General features: G+C 49.5%; 1 protein-coding gene across 2 annotated transcripts in view; it reads left to right on the top strand.

The window, feature by feature from the left end:
• Positions 1-21,936, top strand: part of GPD1L (glycerol-3-phosphate dehydrogenase 1 like) — a 48,870-nt gene that overhangs the window by 18,688 nt on the left and 8,246 nt on the right. For both annotated transcript variants that reach the window (XM_066350320.1, XM_066350321.1), the window contains exons 3-7: positions 3,370-3,510; positions 5,340-5,478; positions 13,613-13,725; positions 19,864-20,097; positions 20,349-20,455. In XM_066350320.1, the coding sequence (XP_066206417.1) occupies positions 3,370-3,510; positions 5,340-5,478; positions 13,613-13,725; positions 19,864-20,097; positions 20,349-20,455 (734 nt within the window). The remainder of the gene's footprint in view (positions 1-3,369; positions 3,511-5,339; positions 5,479-13,612; positions 13,726-19,863; positions 20,098-20,348; positions 20,456-21,936) is intronic.

The raw sequence follows: 21,936 nt of genomic DNA, 5'->3' as shown, positions 1-21,936 counted from the left end.
CTTTGGCTGCTTACGTGCCCTGATAACTCCCGATAGACCCTTCCTCAGTACGTGGACTCTGATCTACTCCCTAGCACATGGACCTTGGTCTGTAATTAAAATCAAGGTCAAGGCCTAAATGACAAAAGAGAAACTAGAAAATTGCAAGACTGACAGTTTAAAATTCAAGCTTCTGTTAGGTCTGGGAGAGAAAAATATAGGTCACTGCCTGGCCTCATTCCAGTGACTTGCGGGGAAGGAAGAAATGAACACGAGGAACAAAAGGCGGGCACTCTGCTGCCTGTCTGAGCGGAGTTCGTGAACTTCTGTTGCCAGCGTCACCCCTTTGGTGGCTTTCTGTAATGGCAGCCGTGGTGGTTGCCTCATTCCTGTGGTTACCCAGAGAAGTTCATCTCCTGTGTTAACGAAACACCTATCACTACGTATATTTACACACCAGACCCTCATGAGCATGCAGAGCACAGTGTTGGGTGCTGGAGACAGAAAGAGGTGAGGTGACCTTACTAGCCTCCTGAGTCCAGCAGGGGAGGCAGGTTTATAAACTGACAAGCGCCAGGAGTTCAGTGAGCTACAGAGACCTTGCTCACTGAAGACGTTTGTTTGGCTTTTGGTGACGTCGTTCGTTAGCGTCAGGCACTGTGCTAAGTAGTTTACATACATTGTCTCGTGCTCTGAATAACCCTCTTAGGTTCGTTAAGGAACAAAGTTCAACCAAGTAAACTTGAAGATCTAATTGGCTTTCTTGAGCTATTCACGACTTCTATCTTGCATGTCATCCGGCAATGAGAAAGGTGCTCAGAGGAGTTGTACAAAATGGAAGGTTTTCATGAGCAGAAAGAGGGTGGGACAAGAGTTAAAAAGAGTGGGTTGTTTTCAGGCCCAGCCACCTTCCTGTTGGGAAGGACAGGCGAGCTTATCGGGCAGATTACCTCACTAGTGTTGGTCAGGAAATTCAAGGGGATTGACTTAAAAATGTCACGCCCAGGAGAGGCTGAAACTGCAGTTAAATTAGTTAATTAAGTTTTGATTTGGTGACTTGGCTTAGCAAAAGTGACTCCATTTTGAACTATTTCTTTTTTTTTTTTTTTTTTTTTTTTTTGACAGGCTGATACTATTAGTTTCCGTCCCTATTATGATGATGATCTTGATTTTATGGGAGAAGAAACCAAGACTCAGGGAGGTTAATGCACCTACCTGTCCAAGGCCACATAGCTAGAGACGAGGTTGGGATTTGATTCCTGGGGGACTCGTTCCCGAGCCTGCTGAATCTGTGGACTTCTAGACAAGGATGGTTTTTCTCTGCCGTCACTGAACTAGGGCCAGGCAGCATTTCCCTGTGGTTATGCCTTTTTTTCCTCCCACTTACAGTTGACATTTAATATTATTTTATATTCATTTCAGGCCCATGGTTATTCTTGACGCTGTCAGTGAGGAGAGAAAGGATCCCTAGGGTTCTGAGTTTGGAAGTTAAGTTGTCCAAATATCTGATGGAAAGAATAAAGAGCAATGCAAGGCCTTCTGTGTTCTCAGGGGCTTGAACAAGTCAAGGGTCATCATAGCCTGACCAGGCAGTGGCGTAGTGGATGGAGTGTCTGGGACGTAGAGGAACCAGGTTCAAAACTCCGAGGTCGCCGGCTTGAGCACAGGGTTGTCGGCTTGAGCGCAGTGTCGCCAGCTTTAGTGTGGGATCATAGACATGACCCATGGTCACTGGATTGAACCCAAAGGTCACTGGCTTGAAGCCCAAGGTTGTTGGCTTAAGCAAGGGGTCACTCGCTCTGCTGTAAAACCCCCTCCACCCCTGTCACATATGAGAAAGCAGTCAATGAACAACTAAGGAGCTGCAACGAAGAATTGATGCATCTCATCTCTCTCCCTTCCTGTCTGTCCATCCCTATCTGACCCTCTCTCTCTCTTTCTCTCTGTCTCTGTCTCACACACACACACACACACACACACACACACACACACACACACACACACACAGTCATCTGTGGAGCAGGGGAGAGGCAGTTCCACCTGAATTGCACGATTAAAGTAGGGGAGCCTTCTTTCCTGGCATTTCTGAGCCTGGGCCCAGACCAGGGTTCTCTTGCTCAGGAAGAAAGTAGCACAGACACTAGGCATCAGTCAGTGGTCTCCCGGGAGACGGGATGCCCTCACCTCTGCCATGTGTCTGTGTGACTGTGTTTCTCTGCCCCTGTTAAATTTTAAAACCCATTTTTGTACTTAATCTGAAGAGAGACAATCACAAGAGCTGGCGTGTACTGAGTGCGTGCCTGGTGCCAGACGTTTTTCCAAATCCTTCATTCTTCACAGTTGCGCTCTCCAAGTGCTTAGCCGAGGAGGGTCACGGTGGGTCTGTTTACAGAGCTGTGAGCAGAGCCCAGGGAACCAAGAGGCCTTGGTGAAGCGCCCAGAGGTTAGTAACAGCGAGAAGCCATGACCACCCTGAGAGGGCAAGGGGACAGACCGCTGTCACCAAACCAGCCTGACAAGAGCTCAGAGATGTGGACGAGCGCTGCCCGGGAGGCGGAGCTGTGAGTGCAGCAAGGCGCAGGCCTGAGCGCCGGGCAGGAGTGGCCCAGGGGACTCACAGACGCCTCACCTGCCACACCCCACCTTGGACGCCCCGACAGCGCCCCCCTTGGCCAAAGCCACTGGGAAGGCAGAGAGCAAGGGTGCCCAGAGGAAAGAGTTCACAGCAAGCAGCCTCCTGGAAAGCAGAGTGGGGCAAAAAGGGCAGCCTGACCGGGCAGTGGCGCAGTGGATGGAGCGTCAGACTGGGATGCCAAGGACCCGGGTTCGAGACCCCGAGGTCGCCAGCTTGAGCGCGGGCTCATCTGGTTTAAGCAAAAGCTCACCAGCTTGGACCCAAGGTCGCTGGGTCCAACAAGGGGTTACTGGGTCTGCTGAAGGCCCGCGGTCAAGGTACATATGAGAAAGCAATCAATGAACAACTAAGGTGTTGCAACGCGCAGTGAGAAACTAATGATTGATGCTTCTCATCTCTCTCCATTCCTGTCTATCTGTCCCTGTCTATCCCTCTCTCTGACTCACTCTCTGTCTCTGTAAAAAATACATAAATAAATAAAATTTTTTTAAAAAGGGCAGAACCTGGATTGGGGGTTTAGGAGAGCAGCAGCACAGCCCCCAGAGTGTTGTAACGACTCCTTTGACAGGTAAGGAACTCCCGGCCACAGAGGCCAGCTGTGAAGGAGGAAGGCAGAGCGCACCCCGCACCTGCCCGCCTGTCCGTCCGCACGGTGCTCTGCACGCAGGAGGCCCCTGAGGAGGTCAGGGAATGAAAGCCTTTGGCCCAGCGAGTTCTGGGGAAGGAGTAACTGTTGCCCCTGCTTGCCGTGCCAGGTCGCCATCCCAAACGTCAGCGAGGCCGTGCAGGACGCAGACCTGCTGGTGTTCGTCATCCCCCACCAGTTCATCCGCAGGATCTGTGACGAGATCTCGGGGAAGGTGCCCAAGAAAGCCGTGGGAATCACGCTCATCAAGGTAACTCGCCCGCGATCCGGCCAGGAAAACATCGCTAGACGTTAGTTCCAAGGAAGTGAAGGGGAGGTTATGCCAAGTTTGGGGGTTTTTTGTTAGTTTTTGTAAAGATGTCTGGAAAGTAATAAAAGACATAGAGCCTGGGAGCCTAGCTTAGCTCCACTTTGGTAGGAGACTGCTTCCTGTGGCACATGTGGGGGAGGGCTCCTGGTGGCCTCGCTGTCAGAGCTTCCGACCAGCGTGGGGGTCTCAGCCAGCGCTCTGGAAATTGCCAGTGGTCTGTATTCCCACCCCTGGTTTTTCCCATAAGAGAGAGTGTTTTTAGCTAGCACTCCACAAAACACCCCCAAAATCCATACACAGAATTCAGGAGGTTCATGGTCTTAAATGGGGGAGAGGGGGAGTTGCATTTTTATTCGTTTTAACCTCTAACTGAAATGAACATGTTCTTCTTTTACGAAGGAAGACCACAAGCCAAAGCTTTAATAATGGTAGCATTAGCAGGGCCTGGGACCCTCTTGTCAGTAGAAATCACAGATATATGTTCATGCCACTTATGGTGACTTCAGCTATCTCAGGTATCATCTGTGCTTGTCACTCCTTTTAAATTAGAATAATTTTTAGACCTGCCATGACATTCTTTTGTAATTGCATTAATAAAACAGCACGTATATTACTTTATCCAAAGTTATTTTTTTAATTTTGGTAACTATATTTTAATATAATTCACTTCCTGGGTAATCTTATGTATTTTGCTTATGCATATGAAATTCTGAGAATGCATTCATAAACTTCTGACTGCCCTGGGTGGGGTCCACATCGTAAAACAGTTTCAGAACCCCCTGGAGAGACTCTGTTCCGGATTGTTCCTAGATGAGTGTTTAGGAAAGCCAGCTGGAACGACTCCAGGGTCCACCAGCAGTAGGCTGGATAAGCGGATGGTGGACTTGGATGGCTCACTTTGGAATATTACACGGTAGTAAGGAGGAATGAACCAGAGCATTCATGCAGCCACATGGGTGCATCTCTGTAATAATTGGCATAAAACAGCACATCACATAGAACCATACAGTTCCACTTACAGGCTTTCAAAAAACAGGTATAATGGCACCATATTGTTCAGGGTCAGCTTTATGTGGCAAGAAGATCAAGAAAAGCAAGGGAGTAGTGTGTACAGAATTCAGGATAGTGGTTCGCGCTGGAGGATGGATGAGCTTGAGGAGAGACACAGGACTTTAGTGGTGCCAGTTATGTTCTATTTCTTACCCGGGTGGGTTCATGTTCAAGGTGGGTCTACATGTTCATTTTCTTTTCATGTTCTTGTTGTTCTTTAAACAGTGCATTTGTAGCTATATCTTCTTTTTCCTTTTTTAAGTGAGAGGAGAGGAGATAGAGATAGACTCCCACATATGCTCCAAAAAGGATCTACCCAGCAACCCCCGTCTGGGGCTGATGCTCTGCCCATCTGGGGCCATGCTTACAACCGAGCTATTCTTAGCACCTGAGGTAGAGGCTCCACGGAGTCATCCTCAGCACGTAGGCCCAGTGCACTTGAATCAATTGAGCCATGGCTGTGGGAGAGGAAAAGAGAGAGAGAGAGAGAAGGAGGGAGGACTGGAGAAGCAGATGGTCACTTCTCATGTGTGCCCTGATCAAACCCAGGACATCCACATGCTGGGCCAACACTCTACCACTGAGCCAACCAGCCAGGGCTGCATATATGTTTTCAAGATGCATTGGGTGTCTGAATCTCGATGACTGATAAAGCAACGATCCCGTACCTCTTCGGTTTCGGTGGCTTGTTTTCCCCTAACTTCTTTACCTCCGTATAGGGCATAGACGAGGGCCCGGAGGGGCTGAAGCTCATTTCTGACATCATCCGAGAGAAGATGGGCATCGACATCAGTGTGCTGATGGGAGCCAACATTGCCAACGAGGTGGCTGCCGAGAAGTTCTGCGAGACCACCATCGGTGAGCGCCGCCCGGGGCCGGGGGAGCCGGGCCTCTGCTGTTCTCACACGTACACTTTCCATTTCTGGTGTTTCCTGGAGTGGCCTCTTCCCTGACCCCGTAACACTCCTGCGGTGGACCTTTAGTGGGGTGCAGACTTTATAGAAGGAGGCCATTCTGTGCAGCCGAAGTGTTTCAGCAACCTCAGAATGGAAGTGAAGCCAGGAGACCATTTGGACTTGTCATGATCCAATCACAAATTACCGAGGTTGAACGGAGGGTTGCCTGTGCGGAGAAGCAGGTGCTTCCATCCATAGTGGGGTTTCCCGGCCTTAGAAACCCAGCTTTTCTTTACTCACAGATGCCAGTATCCGGAGCCTTATTGGACTCCAAGGAGATCTGAAAATTGGTGGGAGTTATTCCTGTTTTCAGGTGAATAAGCTGAGGCTCAGGGAATGAGTTACATGCTGCACGGTCACACAGAGAATACAGAACCCAGGCACGAACTTGGGTCTCCTGTTTCCTGAAATAGGAAGTTCTTTCTAGTTTTATATAACATGGTTGTTGTAAAAAAAAAATATTTGTTTCTTTTAAAAAAGGGCTTTGGGATTCTCAAGTGCTTGTGTACCATTTAAAGGAGGGGTAGTGGCCCTGGCCAGTTGGCTCAGTTGTAGAGTGTCAGCCTGGCGTGCAGGAGTCCCGGGTTCAATTCCCGGCCAGGGCACACAGGAGAAGCGCCCATCTGCTTCTCCACCCCTCTCCCTCTCCTTCCTCTCTGTCTCTCTCTTCTCCTCCCGTAGCCAAGGCTCCACTGGAGCAAAGATGGCCCAGGCGCTGGGGATGGCTCTATGGCCTCTGCCTCAGGTGCTAGAATGGCTCTGGTTGCAACAGAGCAACTGCCCAGATGGGCAGAGCATCGCCCCCTGGTGGGCATGCCGGGTGGATTCCTGTCAGGCGCATGCGGGAGTCTGTCTGACTGCCTCCCCGTTTCCAACTTCAGAAAAATAATAAATAAATAAATAAATAAATAAATATAGGAGGGGTAGTCAACCTTTTTATACCTATGCCTACTTTTGTATCTCTGTTAGTGGTAAAATTTTCTAACCGCCCACCAGTTCCACAGTAATGGTGATTTATAAAGTAGGGAAGTAACTTCCTTTATAAAATTTATAAAGCAGAGTTACAGCAAGTTAAAGCATATAATAATAATTACTTACCAAGTACTTTATGTCGGATTTTCGCTAAGTTTGGCAGAATAAATCTTTATAAAACAACTTACTATAGTTAAATCTATCTTTTTATTTATACTTTGGTTGCTCCGCTACCGCCCACCATGAAAGCTGGAGCACCCCCTAGTGGGCGGTGGGGACCAGGTCGACTACCACTGCTTTAAAGGAATCATAGGAAGGTAATCTATTTATATTTGCAGTTGTTTTGCAAGAGTTTATTTACATTTGTCTACCACTCCAGAACTTACTTCCACCCTTGTCAAACACTGGAGCACTGTGAATCATTCCTCCTGCTAGGTCTGGAGAAGGAAGCGCTGGGAGAGGGCAGGCTTCTTGCCTAAGATAAGATGCATCATGGGGAAGTGTAGCTCCTGAGTTCCATACGTGCCGGCAAGTTAGGACACTTTTACCTCTGTTTTTTTTTTTTTTTTTTTGCATTTCTTTTCTCTTTATTTCTAATTGCAAAGATATTATGTCATTGTGGAAAATAGAGGTAATCAAAAAAAAAGACATTTTTATTATTTCATTTAACTTGCACTATTTTTTCTATTTGTCCAGATAATGTTTTAAGTGTAGTTATATATTGTTTTATAATTGCTTTGTTAATATATAGCAAACCACTTTTATTTATTTATTTTTAAAGATTTTATTTATTGATTTTAGAGAGAGGAAGGAGAGAGAGAATTGGGGCAGGGGAGCAGAAAGCATCAACTTGCAGTTGCTTGTCACGTTTGCCTTGACCAGGCAAGCCCAGGGTTTGAACTGGGGAACTCAGCGTTCTGGGATGATACTTTATCCACTGCACCACCACAGGTCAGGCGCAAACATCTTTTAAAGTCCATTAACATACATCGTTATAGCTGCATAGTATTCCAACAATCCCATTTATAGGGGCACTTAAAACTCTTCGTGAAGTAGTATTAAATCGTTAACTAGTTTTTCCAACTCAGCCCCATTTGCCGATAATCGGTTGGCAACCAGTTTTGCCAGTTAGTTGATGGAATTGCCTGATTACCACAATCATTCTGTGAGGCTGAGACTTCCTCTCCAGTCCTTGGTAACCTTGTGTCTACCTGTAGATTTTGGTGAGCATTTTTCCTGCTCCTAAGCCTGGTTTATTGTAGGAAAGTTTCCAATTGGATGCATTAGACTCTGTCATTTGTAAAGATAGACATTTACACAGAAGTCACCTCTCTTCCCTCTGGCTTCTGTTTACCCAGTGCTTCCTCTGCCTTAGCTGTGAGTTGCACCATGATTAACAGGACTGACCTGAATTAAAGTAAGTAAAACATTAAAAGTCAGAACAAACACGAAGATGATAGTCTCTAAATTGTCTTATACAACCTGAATTTTATCATGAGGAAATATCAGACAGTCCAAAGTAAGGGACATGTTATAAAACAGCTGGCCCACACTTTAAGATGTCATTGCCCCAAGTGACAAAGAAAGGCTTAAGAGAGTGTTACAAAGTAAAGAACATTCAAGGAGTGTTAGCCAACTGTATGGTTACATTTCCTGTCTTTGATCATTGCACTGTGCTTATTCAGATTGCCTTTCTTGATGACATTAGGACCAACTCATTTTGAATTGTGGTAGATTCAGGACTTTTAGCCCACTTGAGTCTTCCATAGAAGAAGAAGAAGGAAAAATGGCTCTATTTCTTCAGCATTGTTTTTCATATCTTTGTATAAATACTAACTGGCCTGGTGAGCTACAGTGCCCCCTTGTGGTAAGAGTTCCCTTCATTCTTGGGACTGACCTCACAGAATCCAAGACTTTTAATCAGTCATCCCATATGTATTACGTGCCAGGCATGGCGCTGAATGTTGAGGATATACCTAAGCTCCTTGCGGAGCTTCTGAGCACAGAAACAAATACTCAGACTGAGATGGCGGTTTTGAAGAAGTCTTGTTAAGAGGTTGCTTCTCTCGGCCCTGGCCGGTTGGCTCAGCGGTAGAGCGTCGGCCTAGCGTGCGGAGGACCCGGGTTCGATTCCCGGCCAGGGCACACAGGAGAAGCGCCCATTTGCTTCTCCACCCCTCCGCCGCGCTTTCCCTCTCTGTCTCTCTCTTCCCCTCCCGCAGCCAAGGCTCCATCGGAGCAAAGATGGCCCGGGCGCTGGGGATGGCTCTGTGGCCTCTGCCCCAGGCGCTGGAGTGGCTCTGGTCGCAAGATGGCGACGCCCAGGATGGGCAGAGCATCGCCCCCTGGTGGGCAGAGCGTCGCCCCCATGGTGGGCGTGCCGGGTGGATCCCGGTCGGGTGCATGCGGGAGTCTGTCTGACTGTCTCTCCCCGTTTCCAGCTTCAGAAAAATGGAAAAAAAAAAAAAAATTAAAAAAAAAAAAAAAAAAAAAAAGAGGTTGCTTCTCTCTCAAACTTGGCTTGACAGTGAAGGGGATTTTCCGGTCTCTTGGTTCATACTGAGTTTGAGGCAGCCCTTCCACATGGCTATTGGGCATTACGTCTTCTGTGCCAGATGGTCTGCGTCCCTGCTTGCGACGTTACTGCTTACAGCTGGTAATAATACACTTAGTGCTTTCTTATTCGTGATTTAAAATAATTTTTTTAAAGTACATTTGAGAGAAAATGTTGATTGCTGTAAGTCAAGCTCATCTCTCTATTGGCACTGTGAGTGATCTGCAGCCACAGAAGAACACACACACACACACACACACACACACACACACACACACCCTGTATCAGTGGGCACTGTGAGTGATCTGCAGCCACAGAACACACACACACACACACACCCTGTACCAGTGGGCACTGTGAGTAATCTGCAGCCACAGAACACACACACACACACACACCCTGTACCAGTGGGCACTGTGAGTAATCTGCAGCCACAGAACACACACACACACACACACCCTGTACCAGTGGGCACTGTGAGTGATCTGCAGCCACAGAACACACACACACACACACACACACACACACACACACCCTGTATCAGTGGGCACTGTGAGTGATCTGCAGCCACAGAACACACACACACACACACACACACCCTGTATCAGTGGGCACTGTGAGTGATCTGCAGCCACAGAACACACACACACACACACACACACACCCTGTATCAGTGGGCACTGTGAGTGATCTGCAGCCACAGAAGAACACACACACACACACACACACACACACCCTGTATCAGTGGGCACTGTGAGTGATCTGCAGCCACAGAAGAACACACACACACACACACACACACACCCTGTATCAGTGGGCACTGTGAGTGATCTGCAGCCACAGAAGAACACACACACACACACACACACACACACACACACACACACACACACCCTGTATCAGTGGTGAGTGGAGAACGCCCTTCTCCCGGCCTGTTTTCAGATGGCTCAGAGCAGCACACAGCTGGATTTAAAGTCACTTGAGTGAGGGGCTTGTCTGTGATGCTCATCAGCATCTTTCATGTTGGAGGCACTGGGCAGTGGCCCGTGGTGAGAGACAGGAGACAAATGGTAATGGTGTCATGATGGGGACGCTGGGGGCTAGTGTACCCCATCCAGGTGATGAAACAGGGTTGCACAGACTCACCCAGGTGGGCCGGTGACTGTTTATTAAAGGAAGAAGACAGTTTGCTTAAAATGAAACAGTTATAATATTTGGAAAAAGAAGAACTCAGCTAAATAATAGATAATAGCAATGTTTGTAGAATAGAAAGTTTCTAGGTATTTTAAACATTTCGTATGGAAAATCTCCTTGGAAAGAACCAGAAGTAGGTAGAACAGTGTCATGAACCCGTGTACTCCTCCCTTACCCATCTTTAGTAATGAGTAACTTCTGGTCATTCTTTTTTATTTTTATTTTTTTCTTGTGGGAGAGACAGACAGGAAGGGAGAGAGATGAGAAACATCAATTCTTCATTACGGTTTCTTAGTTGTTCATTGATTGCTTTCTCATATGTGCCTTGACCAGGGGGCTACAGCAGACCGAGTAACCCCTTGCTCGAGCCAGCGACCTTGGGCTCAAGCTGGTGAGCCTTGCTCAAACCAAATGAGCTCGTGCTCAAGCTGGCGACCTCGGGGTCTTGAACCTGGGTCCTCCACATCCCAGTCTGACGCTCTATCCACTGCGCCACCACCTGGTCAGGCCTGGTCATTCTTATTTCATCTGTGTCCCCACCTCTTTCCACTCTCCTGCTTTTGCCATTATATTTCTTGTGGATATAATTTTAATGTTGACAATCATCTTTTTTTTCTGCATTGAAAGAATAGAGCTCTGTTGTCAACTTTGTTTGGATTTTCTGGTTTATCTTCTCTTTTCCCACCCCCAAAAGGCACCAGAGCATAGAGTCAGAACACCTGGGTTAGAATTTGCAATCTGCCTCCAAGGAGCTGTGTGACCTTGAGCAAGCTGGTAAACCTCACTGGGCCTCCCGTCTATAAATGGGGAAGATTATAGTCATAAGCATGGTAATTATCATCTAGCCCATTATTTTATGAGTGCTTATTATGACAAATAGTATCTTTTCCCACCTTATTCTTTTTTTTTTTTTTATTTTTCTGAAGTGAGATGCAGAGAGGCAGAGAGACAGACTCCCATATGCGCCCAACCAGTCTCCACCCTGCATGCCCACCAGGGGGCGATGCTCTGCCCATCTGGGGTGTTGCACCATTGCAACCAGAGCCATTCTAGCCCCTGAGGCTGATGGAGCCTTGACTGTGGGAGGGGAAGAGAGAGATAGAAAGAAAGGAGAGAGGGGGAGGGGTGGAGAAGCAGATGGGAGCTTCTTCTGTGTGCCCTGGCTGGGAATTGAACCCAAGACTTCCACATGCCGGGCCAACGCTCTACCACTGAGCCAAATGGCCAGGGCCTTCCCACCTTATTCTTATGTGACCTCACAACAGCCCTAAGGGTGCCATAGTGTTTACTCATGAGAAAGCTGAGACTACAAGAAGTTAAATCAGAGGTGTGCACAATTGTCTGCCCATTGGAATCACCAGGGGAGTTTCAGAAATTACTGATGCTCGCTCTGCCCCAGAGACTGATTTGATTGGTCTGGGATGTGACCTGGGCTTTAGTGTTTTTAGAGATCCCTAGGGACTGCAATGTGCAGACAAGCCTGGGGACAAGCATGCGGACATCGAGGCAAGCAGAGCCCAGGTACTGTAGTCCTCAGTGAGCTTTCTGCCATCTGTGTGGAGATGTTGACTTGGGAGCCAGGACTCAGCCAGTCAGTTTTACCATCCTGATTTCCAGAGCCTTCCCCGCGCTGAGCTCCACCCCGTAGTCCCAACAACCAGAGCACGTTTCACGTAAGATTATAAAAGTGCAAAAACTACTGCACACCCATCTCATTCTAGGCACTGTCCCAGCGTGGGGGGGGGGATCCAGCAGCAGCAAAAACAAGGACTCTGAATGCATGCCCGTCTCCCACACTAACCAGTGAAAATATCTGTTGATGTATCAGTTCGCTATGGTCATAGGGAAATACATGCTCGTCTCCCACACAAACCAGTGAAAATATCTGTTGATGTATCAGTGCACTATGGCCATAGGGATGCAAAGTAACAGTCACAGAATCTCAGTGGCATGCAAAATGAGCACAGGTACCACATCCGTGGGTCCACTGTGGGTTTGCAGTTCTTGGTCGGGACAGCTGGGGTGGCTCTGCTCCATGCGACTGTCATCTTCCTTTTGGGCACCCTGGACCAGCCGGGGTATCTTCTCCCAGCGAAGGCAGAGGTACAAGGGAACCACCCCTACTGCACAGTGGGCGTCAAGTGTCTACTGCGTCATGTCTGGTAATGTCCCGTTGACCAAAGCAAATCACATGTCTGAGCCCAGTGGCAACAGGTGGGGAAATAATGCCCATGTGCTGAGTCCAAGAATATTGCATAGTCAAGCCTAACATCTAAGAAAAGGAAGCACTCTCCTCCCATGGAAACAGGTTGTAAGTGATTTTGAATAATCTGTTACAGATGTAAACATAGAAATTGAGGTTATAAGTGTGTACAGTAGCAAAACGTTGCAACAATTTTATATTTCAAACACTAGAAAGATACTAAGATAAAATATAATGTATGGACGCGGCAAAATACAAAGTAGCCATTTAAAATGAAGCAGAAAAGATTCGCCGTCATTGAAAATTAGTCATGCCCATAAAGTGGGAGAAAGCAGATTATGAAACCACATATAGATTATGTTCCTAGGTTTGAGAAAAACTGTGTATTCATATTTCAGTAAGTTAAAGATGTATGCCAAATCATTAATGATCATCTGTGCTGGAATTCTGGAAAATTTTCATCTTCTCTTTCTACTCGTAGGAGTATTCTAAATTTTCTAAAATGACTATATGTTACTTTAATATATATATATATATATCATTCTTTCTATCTCTCTCTTCCCCTCCCACAGTCAAGGCTCCGTCAGAGCAAAAGTTGTCCTGGGCACTGAGGACGGCTCCATGGCCTCCGCCTCAGGTGCTAGAATGGCTCTGGTTGCAATGGAGCAATGCTCCAAATGGGTGGAGAATTGCCCCCTAGTGGGCATGCAGGGTGGAGACTGCTTGGGAGCATATGGGAGTCTGTCTCTCTGTCTCTCTGCATCTCACTTCAGAAAAATAAAAAAAATTTTTTTTTAAAGAATAAGGTGAGAAAAGATACTATTTGTCATAATAAGCACTCATATAACATATATATATTATTGATTGATTTCAGAGAGGGAGGAAGGGAGAGAGAGAGAGACAGATAGAAACATCCATTTCTGTCTGTGCCCTGACCGGGATCGAACTGGCTAACTTTTACATATCAGAATGATGCTCTAACCAACTGAGCTATCTAGCCAGGGCATTGCTTTTATAATAAGGAAAAAAAAATAACTTATTTTAAACTGTGTTCAATGTGCAAATTAAGATTAGAGACTGTTATGAATTTCCTCTTTTCTCACCTTGCAACAGGCAGCAAAATAATGGAGAACGGCCTTCTCTTCAAGGAACTTCTGCAGACTCCAAATTTTCGAATTACGGTGGTTGATGACGCAGATACAGTTGAACTTTGTGGTGCTCTTAAGGTAAAGTCAGCCTTTTATTGCTGCTCACGGAGGGGAGTTTATCATGCGTGGCCACTGTTAGCGTTACTGAATCTAATCCGGAAGAATGGGCCCTGTGTTCTGTGCGCTTCGGCAAAGAATAGTGAATCGAGAGCCTTGTTCATCACTTCCTGCTCTGCCCCAGCCTTTCCTGGTGCCTCGAGTTCCTCTTCACTTCTGACCGGTTTTGTTTTCGGTCCTCAGTCCGGGAGAACGGTGGTGCTTTGTTCTTCGTGCAGTTGGCAGCCTTGGTGTTTGGGAAGCATGGCGAGTACCCCGCTTGTAGAGCTTCACCTGGAAGCAGCGTCTTCTAATTCGTATATTTCTCTGACGTGTTACCCCGACTAGGAAAAGGAACTGTTTCCTCTGAATTATGCTGCTCTATTGGTTTGATGGTTCAGTTGGTTGTTCTTGTTAAAGGAAAAAAAACTTGCTGCTTATGGAGGTCTGTTTTTTGTTGTTGTTTTTTTCAAGAATACTGTATAGTTTTATCTCGGGAAAGATCAGATTAAAGACGCAGCTGCTATGGCCAGGGGCTTGGGAGGCTAAAATACAGGGGAGTTTCCACATTTGGGCTCCTTACTTGCCTCCACTTTTTTTTAATCGACTCTTATTGGGGTGATACTTGTTAACATAACTATACAGGTGCCCAAATTCTGCAACACATCTCTATAAACTGTATCGGGTTTGCCTCCACTTTTTAAAAAAGACTAGGTCAAGGTCCCTCTCGCTATCCTGACTCTAGGGAACAGCCAGCTGGGAGCTGGCTTGCTGAGTCTTTTTTTTTTTTTTTTTTTTTTTGTAGCAAAAGCTGCTTTTCAGGAATTTGAGCACCGAGGGAAGGGAATTAGGGATTCTGGCATTCACCTCCCTTTGTTAGCAAGAATTGCGAAGATTAAAAGAATCCCGAGGAGACCACAGTCCCAAGAATACCTTCCTGCTCTTTCGATTGTACATCTTGTTTTCTTGCCAGAATTTAAAAACATTTCCTAGAACTAATATCGAACATGTATGTGCGATCACAAGTTCCTATACAGTGAGAATTTTTAAAATTAAGTCGGTCAGCCTGGGCTCCCAGGCGGCATGTGCCGCATTTCTAAGTGCTCGTGAGGGGCGTTCTCCACCCTGTGGGCAGGTCCTGTCACACATGTGAGATGCTGGCTTTGGCTGCTTTGTTTCTTTTTGTTGGTTGGGATTTTTATGTTTTTAATAGTCTTTCATTAGTTCAATGACCACTCGACAGCAGGGGCATCATGAATGTCTAATTGCTCAGCCCTAGTCTGTGTCGCTCCGAAGCTGTTTTTTTTTTTGTTTGGTTGGTTTTTTTGTTTTTTTTTCCTGAAGCTGGAAACGGGGAGAGACAGTCAGACAGACTCCCGCATGCACCCGACCTGGATCCACCCGGCACGCCCCTGGAGGAAGGGGGGGGGGGTGGAGAAGCAAATGGGCGCTTCTCCTATGTGCCCTGGCTGGGAATCAAACCCGGGTCCCCCGCACGCCAGGCCGACGCTCTACCGCTGAGCCAACCGGCCAGGGCCCCGAAGCTGTTTTTAAGTGACTGGATATTTTTGGTGGTGGATAGGGAAGCTGTGAGGTGTTCTGCCCAGAACAAAGGGTGCTAGGGAAGAACGTTCTAGGTTGACAATTCTGGAAAAGCCTGCTAATGGGACCCTATGCTGGTCTTGTGTCTGAGCTTAGAATGGCTTTTCATTTTGGTTGGCAGGAGGCTGTGAGGGGTTTGGTACCTGCTACCCCTCCCGAGTGGCTCATCTGGGGCAGAGGTGGAGGGGGGTCGCACCAACCGGCCCCAATTCAGAATCGCAGAGGAGGCATTCCGGGGTGGGTGAATGGCTCAGGTACTGCCATTGCCCAGGAGATGGAGAAGCATGTCTGTCTCCCGGAAGTGATGGTGTTTATAGCTCCAGAACAGTCTGAAGCAGGTGTAATTGCACAATGGAGAAAGGTAATTCGCGCAGCTGAGTGATCTCAGAGGACATCTGCTCAAATGCTGTGCAGACATGATCTGACTGGTTCCGTGTGTTTATTTTTCTTTCGACAGTGATAGGTGGCAGAGGGGGAGGACGAGGATTTCAGGGTCCATCATAAGATGATTAAACTGGGTTGGGGCCCGGGGGCCCCCTCAGAAGGGCGGAGCTTACCCCGCAGTCGCCCCCTGTGCCCCTTTCTCCGCCGTGGGGAGGTTAGATAGTGGAAATGGTGAGGTGTTCCCTACCTGTGTGCCCCACAGTTAAGGGGCCGAGAGTGGCCGGAGCCCCCAGGCCACGAGCCCCTCCTCTGCCTTTACTCTGAGTGCAGTGACACGACAGGTCAGGGGCACTGCTTTGGAGCTCAGGGCTCGTCCTCACAGCTCCTGCTTGGATGCTCCCAGGGACTGGCAGCTCACCACTTTGACTCTAAGTCTTTGCAGGTGGGTGGGGTCAGCTCTTCCTATTACAAAGTTCTTATCTTGACGCTGAGGTGGCCCCTCTGGGCAGCATGGTGTGCTGTCCTCCCTGGAGAGGCCGCAGGAGCCAGGCTCCTGGTTTGGAAACCCTGCTCTGTGGGGTGTGACGGTGGGACCGTGGGCGTGCTCCCGCTCTGTGTGCTTGGGTAATAGGACCTGCCTGGTAGGAGTGCTGTGCAGATGAAGTGCATTAATAATACATGAAGCACTTAGAACAGTTCAATAAGGTCAACTTTTGTTGTTATTTTTATTATTCCCCCGACACACACGAATCTTTTCTCCTCCTAAGCCTACCCTTTTTGCCTCCCAAGCCTCCATGCAGGCCAGGCGGGCACTCCTCTCTCACGTCTAATCACAGAGGGTTCAGGAAGGTCCCTGACCCAGGGACTGGGTGGCCAGGCCGCATTTGTCACAGGGTGGAAGCAGCCAGTCACAGGGAAGGAGGGGCTGTGGAACCCAGTGCTGGGAGCACATCCCAGCTGTATCTCTCAGTGGGACGGGTACTTGGCAAGCCTCGGAACCTTGCTGAGCCAGCCAGGAGGGTGGGTACATACTTGTCGGGATCCCAGTGAGCCGGTGTGTGCATGGGGCCCGTGTGGCTCACGTAATCACTTAGTCAGTTACCACTCTCCTCTCTGTGTGTAGGAACCACGTGTTGAATTGAGGTCCCTGATATCTCCCGTTCAGTCCATAAATGTTTACTGGGGTTGGTTTGTCAGGTGACCTCCAGAAGGGGTCATGTGTGATAAAGGGGGACACAGGGACACAGTCCAGGCAGGAGACACCAGAGCAATTTCAGCAATCTAACCCTTTGGGTCCTAGGCCTCGTCTTGTTGCCTTGGTAACACAGCGACTCTAGTCTCTGCCTAGCAGCCCATTTAAAAGGCCTGGTGTCCTAAGGGACCCGGCCACTCGTGCTCACTGGAGTAGAGCTGCAGAAGCAGATCCCACCTGGGTCCTCAGTCTCTCACCGCTCCCTTCACGTGGCCCGTCCCTCGGCTCTCACACCACGCTGCCAGACAGCGAGTGCCCCACCCGGAACTGGCGGCATCCTCACCCCTGTGCACGCACAGCAGGTCGCCGGGATGGATGCTGCCATCAGGGAACCCATGAAACCTGCACAGCGCATCCCCTGGGCGGCGGGAAGGGGTTGAGAGGCCTTTGCAGACACAGGCAGAAGTCAGTGCCTTCTGAAAGCATATGCTCCCCGGTCAGGCTGGTAATGCAGAAGACCCGAGGCCCTGTGGGCCTCCCTGCAGCGGCAGGACCGGGCTGTACATGGAGGCTGGCCCCCACAGGGAGGGGTGGGCTGCCTGGGAGCCGCTTCATCGGTCTGCTCTCGCTCAGAACTGCGCCGGGAGGCTAGAACCCAGAAATGGTGCGTTTGTCTAAAACCCGCACACATCCGTGTCAGCTTGCTGATTACTTTCAGAGGGATTTTTCCTTTCTGTGTTGATAGCAGTGACAGGAATACCAGTAGCCAAAAGACACTGTAGTGTTATTACTGGGGGAGAGAACCCCGCTCCCCAGCCCTCTGCCCTCTGCCGGTGCCCGGTGGCCACAGGGACAGAGGGGCCTGTCAGTGGGAAGCAGACCAAGCTTTAGGAGGGCTATCCAGGTGTTTTCCATCTCAAGTGGCTCCGTGGCTCTGGTCTCCTGATGAGCGATAGCCGTGTCTAAGTGGCCGGGTCTCTTTCTCCGGGGAGCTTGGCCACAACAATGCTGTGTCTGATATATTTTATCAAAGACTGCCAGAAGAGACATTTTTCTTCACCAGTTCATTCCACTTTTCACCTCGTCCCTCAGATTTCACTGGGCCCGAGGTTTTAAGAAATGTTCTCTTCCATTAATAAAACTTTCATCTGGAGGGGGGAAATGCAGTCATTTTTCCTGATTTCCCATTTGTTACCAACTAGCTTCCTGTTTTGATATCTTTCAAGGCACAAATCCATACACAGACACCAGATAGTATAGGAGAGTGCTCGTGGGGTTAGACTGAGTCAGAATACTTGCATTTTTCCTGGTGTTAAGTGTTCTTGGTGAAGGAGCTGGTCAGGTGGAAAGGGGCAGGCGCCCAGGGGCTCACCCGCTGTCCCAAATGAGCGCCCCCGTGCGACCATGCAGGCATTACTGGCCCTATGTGGTAGTCTGGTTTTACGTTTGATTTGAGGCCTAGCTGAGATGCCACCTCCTCTGTGCAGCCTTCCCTGCTTGAAATGAAGCGTGTGGCTCCCACCACGCCTCACCACGCTTTCGTCCTCATGTCTCGCAATATGCTTTTCGGTGTCTTTTCCCAACTAGACGGTCGACTCCTTGAGGAGGACCTCTGTCTGATTCTGTCTGCAGCTCCTCCCAAGGCCCCCTTGCCCCACTGCATCTGCCCCCGCTCAGTGCCGCCGTGCCACCAGGGCCCAGCGTAGGGCTCCCCACACGGTGCGCGCTCAGTAGGAACACACGGGTTCATTTTCGGTACCTCTCTGGAACGTCGCTTTCTGCCGCGCGGCACAGGTGCTGTGTACACATTTCGTTCTTCCTACTAGGTCAGGGTTGGCAAACTTGATCCATCAGCCCCAGAAAGGAAATGTTGTGGGCCTCTGGACCCTCTGGTCTCCATCACAACTACTCAGATCTACCGGACAGCCCAAAAGGAACCACAGACAACATGTAAACGAACGATGTGCCCCAGTTCCAATAACAGTATTTGCAAAAACAGGCAGGTGACCCGTGGTGCTGACCCCAGAACTAGATGAGCAGCTCCTGAAGAGGCGGGTCCGCGTGCAGGCGGCCCGGGGTCTGGCAGACGGCAGAGCCGGCAGCCCCACTCCTGGGTGCATACCCAAGAGACATGCCTGCGTGTGGTCACCACGGCCTGCGTGCCAGGGTGGCTTTCCGGCTCCCTCGGTAGTGGCCCAAACTGGAAACTAACCCAGTGCCATTCAGCAGAAGAATAGGTAAATAAATTGCACTACGGTCACACGGTGGGATAAACTACAGCAATGGAAGTAAGTGTTCTTTGTGTAGAACTGTGGCTGAAATCTCCTAAGCATGTCGAATGTGAGACAAGGAGGGCAGGCAGAAGAGGTTACATACTCTGTGAGCTCTTTTCAGACAGAGTGTAAGGACGGGTAAAGCGGCCCGGTGCCGTTGCCAGTAGGGAGAGCGGTCCCTTTGGTGTGCCGGGGTGGTGGCTGCAAAGGGGTCTCAAGGGGGGTCCTGGTTCTGTTCTGGTTTTCTGATCAGGGTGCCAGTTACATGGGTGTGTCCAATTTGTGAAAATTCAAGCTGTACACTTGTGATTTGTATACTTTTTCTGTGTGAATGTTATATTTAAATAAAATATTTGATTTGAAAACAAACCCAAAAGATAGCGCCGTTTATCCAAACAGTATTTAACCAGAGACCACGAACAGCGTTCTAATTTTCTAGCTGATGCCTGTCCGTTGCTGCCTTCTCCTGTCCCGGACCTGGGCCCCTGTCCTGTAAAGGGGAGTAGAGAAGCCTGGTCCTCTCTGACATCCCTCTCCCTCCAGGACCACGAGCAGAACCGAGGCTTGAGCGGGAACCAGGGGTCCCCGTCCGGTCTCCCCCCACCTTCCCCGCATCCTCTCCCGCAGTGGGGGTGTGACGGCATCCGGGCCTCTCTGTCTCCCTCACAGAACATCGTGGCGGTGGGAGCTGGGTTCTGCGACGGCCTCCTCAGTGGAGACAACACCAAAGCTGCCGTCATCCGCCTGGGACTCATGGAAATGATCGCCTTCGCCAGGATCTTCTGCAAGGGCCAGGTGTCCACGGCCACCTTCCTGGAGAGCTGCGGCGTGGCCGACCTGATCACCACCTGCTACGGGGGCCGGAACCGCAGGGTCGCCGAGGCCTTTGCCAGGACTGGGAAGGTAGCCCCTGCCCGGCCCTCCCTGCACCCTGCCCTCCTGCTTGAGACCCCAGGTGGGGTGAGCCTCTGTCCAGTGGAGATGAGGCCAGAACCGGTTGCTGCTGGTGTGTCCTGTCTGCCCATCGGCTTTCACTTAAGCCCATTATCTTGTATGTCTTCCTGTTTCCCGGGCTCCCTTTCCCCTCTCTCCTCTTGAAATAAGTGCGTCTCCAGTCCTTGCATAGATTTGCTTTTTCATCCTTTGTTTTTAAGACCATTGAAGAGTTGGAGAAGGAGATGCTGAACGGGCAGAAGCTGCAAGGCCCTCAGACGTCTGCGGAAGTGCACCACATCCTCAAACAGAAGGGGCTGCTGGACAAGTAAGTCACCGCCCCCTGAGGCCGCTCAGCGCCCCCGACTCCAGCCCTGGCAGTGCGCACGGGCACAGCTGGGTGATCAGTGTGCCAGCACCTTATGAGGTCGGTTCCATCCTTTGTGTGACGTGAACATCTGGGGCGGGAAACATCCACCGGCCCTGAAAGTGGGTGTTGACACAAAACACAAACCCAGCTCAGCTTCAGGGACAAGAGCTCTTCTTCCTATTATGAAATACGAAGTTCAAGATTCTGATTTGTTTTGTAAGAGTCACACGTTGTAAGTTTTCAATTCTTTTTTTTTAAATGGATTGTTGTGTTGTTTTTATAAAAAGATAGAGTCTTATTAATCAACTGCCGAACAGTTCAGAAAAAAAGGAAAGACACATCACCCCGGAATCGCACCCCCTGCAGTGCAGGGACCTGCGCGGAGGTGTGGTGAGCAGCCTTGCTGTGTGTCCTGCAGGGGCAGAAGGAGGGACGCGTGCATGCGGCCTCTGCCGCCCTTCCAGGCTGGTCAGCTGTTCAGGGGGGGCTTGGGTGAGCCCGATTTGCCACCTGATCGAGGAAGGAAGCTGCATAGCACCGCAGAAGCTGCCTGACCTCTCTGAGGCCGTCCCTGGCCCTTTTACCTCGCTGCTGCGTTGAGCCTCCCTCCATAATCATAATGCCAGTGACCCCACCTAGTAAATGCTCACGCGGCATATTCCGTCCTAGTCTTTGGGGCCAGGAGGCCTGGCTGCCTGGGCAAGAGGGAGCTGGGCAGCTCTCGGTGCTGCCAGGAGGTGGGTTGCGGGCAGCGTCTGTCTGGTGGCGCCTCCGTCGTCCTCTCTGCTCGGCCCAGCCGTGTGCCGTCCCCCCGGCCTCCTTCCCTGACCCCGCGCTCCTCTTGTTAGCCAGGCCACAGTGATCACCTGTACCGTCCCCTCGTGGGAGTGGAAAAGGAGGGAGGACGGGCATTTGTCTTCCTTCTTGAATTTGCATTCTGTTTTTCTGCAATGGCTTTCAGAACTGGCCAGGCAGACGTGGAGGTCATAACCAGCTCTCCAGAGGAGGAGAATTACCTTTAAATCGTGACTAAAAGGAAAACACTTCGACATGCATGGCTTTCCTCACATATTTAACAGCAGACGGTGATGTGTTTGTGTGAGGTTGGCCTACTTTAATGACCATTAAGTTTCTATCAGGAATTTGTTTCAAGTCTGAAAAATATACCTGGGTGCTTGGTGACGGTTCATCTCGCCCCTCACAGTGTCAGAGCGGCATCTGTGTGCCTCCTGGGTGCACTGGATAGGATTCTGTGAATTCAGAAGTTGGCCGGCAGCTGTGTGCACCGTTGCACACCAGGAGGGTGCAGACTGGAACCAGCGTTCTGGCATCAGGATCTGTTTTAGAAAGCAGGTGTAATCAAGCAGGTGGAACGCAGCTCCTAGCAGACGCCTCTCAGTCATATCCCATTTTCTTTCTTCTGATTAGAAACCAAACAG

Source organism: Saccopteryx leptura, chromosome 10 (assembly GCF_036850995.1).
Source record: "Saccopteryx leptura isolate mSacLep1 chromosome 10, mSacLep1_pri_phased_curated, whole genome shotgun sequence".
NCBI classification, from domain to species: Eukaryota; Metazoa; Chordata; class Mammalia; order Chiroptera; family Emballonuridae; genus Saccopteryx; species Saccopteryx leptura.
Note: the sequence above shows the minus strand (reverse complement) of the source record. Positions and strands in the feature narration are given on the sequence as shown.